Raw genomic sequence first — 5,625 nt, 5'->3', positions numbered from 1 at the left:
TACAACCCCCCCCCCCCCCCAAAAAAAAAAAAAGGGCATAAAAAAGTAAATGCAATCAAGTGAATCGACATTGATTGTTTTGTTCTAACTCTTTTCCTTCAAAGAATTCAGCAAAAATTGATACAGATCGGTGCTCTCTTGGTCATCACTTACTCCTAAATCTGGACTGCTTGGGTTGAGCATTGAGCTCCCGATCTGTCCAAGAAAGATAGATCCTGTTTTACTTGCTCCACACACACACACACACACACACACATAGAGGTTTCAGTAGAAATAACAACTGTAAGTCTTTTTGTTTGTGGATTCAACTAATTGAATGAACCCTAGGCTAACTTGTTTACTCCTCTATTTTTTTTTTCTTTTGTTAAATAGTTGGGTGGACTTCAGATGAGATTAGTCTGAATTGAATTCGAATTGGATGTTTAACTGGTTATCTGAAATATTTTCTGAATTCACGTTTGATAACAAATTTATTTATTCCCCACCTCTCCGGCAGAGAAGATTTGATTACCCCTTATAAATTTCCAGTGGACTCGAATAGATGATAACCTAATTTGAAGTCGGATAGTGCCACATCCAATCATAATCTGCTCCATTTACATCTCTAACTGTGTTCGGCCAATTGCAGCAGATGCATGCAAAACAGTCATTAATGAATCTTAGTAAGAAGTTCTCCTCAATATTGGGCCCTATTTATGCCCTAGTGTGAGGTTGAAGAACATGACAAAAGGTGCCGTTTTAGGCAAAGATAGTGTCATGATGGTGGAGAGGAACTGTGACATGAAGGAAGAAGTTTTAAGGTATCCTGACAGGAAAATGGGTCACTTGTCAAATTTTGATGCATAATGTTGAGTGACAGACAGGGTGCAGCTTGTGAGACTGTTCAAATTGGGTTGGGTTTGTTAAGGAAATCGCAATCAAACTCTAGGTATTGTGTAAGAGGACATGCTCTGTGATCCTCTGTAAACCCAACCCATTCATAGTTGCAAGTTGCAACCTTTAATTCTGCAAGTGCAGTTTAAAGTATGTAGATAAGGACTTCTTCATTTGTCTGCTTCAGTCATTTCTTGCTCTTACTATCATAGTTGAATACTTTTCCCAAACCTAAAATGTTTTTTTACAGGTTTTGCTCTTAGTTCTGTGGAAGGTCGGGTTGCAATGGAGTTCTTTGATCTATCTGAGGCTGGTCAAGCGAAGAAGTAAGTTCTTCATTCTGAGGAAAAGTGTTTGCAGGATTTTGCACCATGCAAAAGATTGGATTTACATGGATATTGCATGGGCCTTCTGCAAACTTCTATGTTATTGGGATCATTTTGGAACCCTGCTTTTGAACTCTTTATCTTGCTCTTTAAAACTGCGGATGATAATGATTAAAATTTGAGCTCATTTCGCTCCAACTTATTAGTCTTTCATACCCAGTCAAAGTAATATTTGTAGAGGTGATCTTTATAAATCTTTAAGGCTATGTTTGGTAGCCAAGAGAAGAAAAGAAAAGAAAAAAATTCAAAAAATTTTGAATTTGAGGAGAGAGATAGACACATAAAAAATCATTGTGTAATCATTATCTTTTGTCTTATTATATTTTTTGTATTATTTTCTTTTCTTTTCTTTTCTTGGTTACCAAACATAGCCAAAGGTTTCCAAAAACTTAGCTTGTTCTCTGCATGAGGGCACTACTAAAATGAAGATGTTAGCAAAAGCTTTGTATACTAGTGCACATCATGGTTTTTCAAGTATCAGGTTTGGATCAGGTGGATGCAACCACTTTTGCAATTTGATACTCATACCAAAATTATGTGAAAAATTCTCTTCATAGTTGCGACTTTTGACCTGTTTTTAATTAGGATCAAGGTTTTAGAACTTGGGATTTGTCAAGGTCGATACTGATCCGATACCGATCCGGATTGTCCTGGATTGGACAGAATTTTATACCATTTTACCCTTATGCCTTAATACGGTGTCAGATCGGTCAGGATTGGGGATCAGTCAAGGCTGATACCGATCCGATCTGGCTAATGCTGACCGATCCAATCTGAGTTTTAGAACCATGATCAGGATTGAATTGGACAATCCGGATCCGGTTCAGATTGGGATGGGCAATGGCTGATCAAAGTTACAATCCCATGTTAAGACCTTGGTGCACATTGTCTGCTGTTTCATTTTTATGATATTTTCTTGTACTTTTTGGTTGATGGGATAAAATTCATGCAGATATGCTTTCAAGTGCCATCGAAAATCAGAGGCTGGAAGAGACACGGTCTATCCTGTCAATGCCATTGCATTTCATCCTATGTAAGAATTTGCTTTGTTTTTTCTTTTAATTGTGTCCCCACACCCCCCACCCCCCACTCCCACCCCCCCTTTCATTTATTCATTGGAGGAACTATGGTATTGGGCAGTGGTACTCATTGAGCAGGTGCCCAATTATTTTTTCATTGTTCTGGACTTTTGAAACTAGAAAGCAGCTATAGAATAAGTCAAGGGCCTCGAATATACATTGATTGGAAGGCTTAATGTCAAATCAATCAGAAGTAATTTGATCTGGTGAAGGATGCCGGTCCTAGATGATTGTCTATATCTGCCTTGTGCTTGATTGGCTCCAAACTTTGTGAATATGTTCTCCATGTCAACTTTCTTTCAATTTTCAACTCACACATACTAACACATGGTGGAATGAAGCTGTGAAAAAATTTGCAAAACAAAAAGAATAGTTTTGAAGAAAGTTGGATTGCAATAAACACAAAGAAAATATTAAAACTGACTGGCCAAATTTTTGAGATGGGCATGAAACTTGATTAGTGGACAATCCAAGTTACCTATCTATCCGATCATTAGAATGGCCAATTCAGCCTGCCATATAAGAGAGTTGGCTGCCAGTCCTTGACAGCCAACCTAGGTTCCTTCTATTATTGACTACTTATTCTCTCATATTTTATCCTCATGCTCCTTTGTTCCCCTTTGGCAGCTATGGTACTTTTGCTACTGGTGGTTGCGATGGGTATGTTAACGTGTGGGATGGCAACAACAAGAAGAGACTATATCAGGTACCATTGCAACCTGTTTCTGGGTATATTTCCTTTTCCTTTTCTATGCCATCTGGGGATCACACATTAACTACATCTGCTCTTTTTCCTTTCCTTACCCAGTACTCAAAATATCCTACAAGCATTGCAGCATTATCCTTCAGCAGAGATGGTCGTCTATTAGCTGTGGCCTCTAGTTACACATATGAAGAGGGAGATATCCTGTACGATTTATTGTGAAACTTTTTCCAACTTTCATCCTCTTTTTCACCTATTCACATGCGCTCACCCATATATCAATCTTTTGCAGTCATGAACCAGATGCCATCTTTGTCCGTAGTGTAAATGAAGTGGAGGTCAAGCCAAAGCCAAAAGTGTATCCTGCTCCAGCATAACCCATGGTGTAGAGGCAGGTTTCCTTCTGTTCAATAGGTCTATTGAACATCTATCCTTCACCTCTATTGGGTAATTGATGTATGGCTTTGTTTGGTTGTTCCTTGCTAGCAAAGAGTGATGAAATTTAGCCTGGGAAACAGATTTTTTGTTCCAGGTCAGGTCACCTTTTTGTTTGGCCTCCCAACCATGGCTTAACTGGTAGATGAAATGCCTATGTACCTGCGGTAGGTAAGCGGGACCTGTATTGTAAACCTACAGTCTATTGGTCTTTTTCCTCTAATGTTCCTGCAGTAGGTAGATGAAATTATCTCCAGTTCTACCATGTTCTTGGACTAGTTATTCAATTCTTCCAACCAGTTGCTGAATGTCATTTACTGATGAGAATTGGTTTTCCACTGAGTGGACGTATAGCTGCTCAATTAAGCCACTTAATTATTTCATTGTAAGATCTTGCCCACTTTGTAAATAAACTAATTGGATCTATTTGCTTGGTCTTCCCCTTCGCACATGCAGATTTTGGGAAGACTTTTGGTGATCCTTCTGAGTTGAACTAGCAATAACTTCTGGCTTAACGTGTTTCTTTTCAAAGAACAGATGGCCATTGATGAGCTGATGGCTGCTTTAGATGCAGCCTAATGTGTTGCTCCTGAGATATCGTTTACTCAGGTCTGGATCTGGGCATGGAGAAATGAATCCTCTTCTTTATGCAATGTTGAATCTTTGTTTTAGCTGGGTTTCTGAAGTTATACCAATATAGCTAGTTTAACAAGTCAACAACTTCATCCACTTCAAAAAAAATGTTCCACAGTTGGGGCAATTGGTCCCTTAATGTGGCGCTTGGATAAATATATATATTTTTAGATAGATATACCATAGAAGGAGAGGGGGGTTTTGGAAGGCAGTAGTCACGAGACTTGAACTCATGCCCTCTTGGTGTTTTCACAAAACCTCACCAATTGGGGTAAGCAATAATTGTTGGGGTTAGATATTGATAGAATTTAGTTTTTAAAGATGAGCATTTTGGACATCAATGCGTGCCATTTTTAATTTTCTTATGCCTCTGCTATGTCCTCTCGATTCCAAAGTCCTTCCACTCACTTTTTATGCGTTTTTTTTTTCTTTTTAAACCTCTTAAAGCATTTATAGGAGGCAATTCCTGAATTTCTGCACGTATGAACAACCTTTAGTATGATGTCAATTGGACTGATCTATTCTTTACCCAAAAAAAAAAAGGGACTCATATTTCTACGCCCTGCCACCAAAGAAAAAAAGGTAGATTGATCTATTAAGACTCCTTTTTTATGTAGCTCCTTAGCAATATTTTCCTTTTCATAAAAAAAGAGGTGAGTTTTAAAAACTGGTTTGGGCTTGCACCCATAGAATGATGCAAGGAAGAAGAAGCATTTTTTAATTATTTTTATGAAAATTAGACAACCCTATTCCTCATGGAGCACTTCCTTTGTCTTTTTTTGTTTTTTTTTTTTGTTTTAATCCCGCTTTCATTGCTTCTCTCTTTTTACACGTCTCTCAAATACATTGATGAGGGATACAATTGAATTCTTGAATTTCAAGGCGGTTAACAAATGTCAATTAAAACATAAAAAAGGGCAAAATTAACCCCGCAAAAATTAGTAAATAATTTTCTTGTAGCAATTTTTACCATCTTACTTCTTTATATGACAATTCTGATGCCCAAAAAAAAAAAACTTCTGTTTAGTAATACCGACTAGTGAAAGGATTGATAACGCCTGCCCATATTCTTCATCTCTGCGTTAATCATGTCATGAATATTAATGTTTCACCACCCTACAAATCTTTCGTTACATGTTTCTTGCTCATCATGTGTTTAGATTATGGCCAAGTATCAGTATCGCGTATCAGTGCATCAATACATATCAGTATCATTGGAGCCAAGTTGACACATATCAGGTGCATTGGCCCAAAAACGGATCAGGCCAGCCAAATTGGTCTAATATGAACCAATATAACCCAATCCGTATCAGCCAAGACTGATACTTATAACTGTTGTCCAGATACAGTCATTCATAGTGATGAGTAGGGCAAAAAATTCAAAGGACTGCAATTTTGCTGAGCCTTTGAGAGATGGCACCAATTATATTTCTAATTTCATAGACTTATCACATGCAATAAGGGTAAAACAATGACAACGGAATTTTCATTTTGTTCCGTCTTTTTTTTTTTTTTT

General features: G+C 37.7%; 1 protein-coding gene across 1 annotated transcript in view; it reads left to right on the top strand.

The window, feature by feature from the left end:
- The window catches only part of LOC122090646 (mitotic checkpoint protein BUB3.2), an 8,475-nt gene extending 4,610 nt beyond the window's left edge, over nucleotides 1-3,865 (top strand). The window contains exons 5-9 of the mRNA XM_042660286.1: nucleotides 1,124-1,199; nucleotides 2,212-2,292; nucleotides 2,966-3,044; nucleotides 3,147-3,247; nucleotides 3,334-3,865. Coding sequence (XP_042516220.1) covers nucleotides 1,124-1,199; nucleotides 2,212-2,292; nucleotides 2,966-3,044; nucleotides 3,147-3,247; nucleotides 3,334-3,418 — 422 coding nt within the window. The 3' untranslated portion in view covers nucleotides 3,419-3,865. The remainder of the gene's footprint in view (nucleotides 1-1,123; nucleotides 1,200-2,211; nucleotides 2,293-2,965; nucleotides 3,045-3,146; nucleotides 3,248-3,333) is intronic.
- Nucleotides 3,866-5,625: the final 1,760 nt, after the last annotated feature.

The sequence above is a fragment of the Macadamia integrifolia genome, chromosome 10, assembly GCF_013358625.1.
Source record: "Macadamia integrifolia cultivar HAES 741 chromosome 10, SCU_Mint_v3, whole genome shotgun sequence".
Classification (NCBI taxonomy): domain Eukaryota; kingdom Viridiplantae; phylum Streptophyta; class Magnoliopsida; order Proteales; family Proteaceae; genus Macadamia; species Macadamia integrifolia.
Note: the sequence above shows the minus strand (reverse complement) of the source record. Positions and strands in the feature narration are given on the sequence as shown.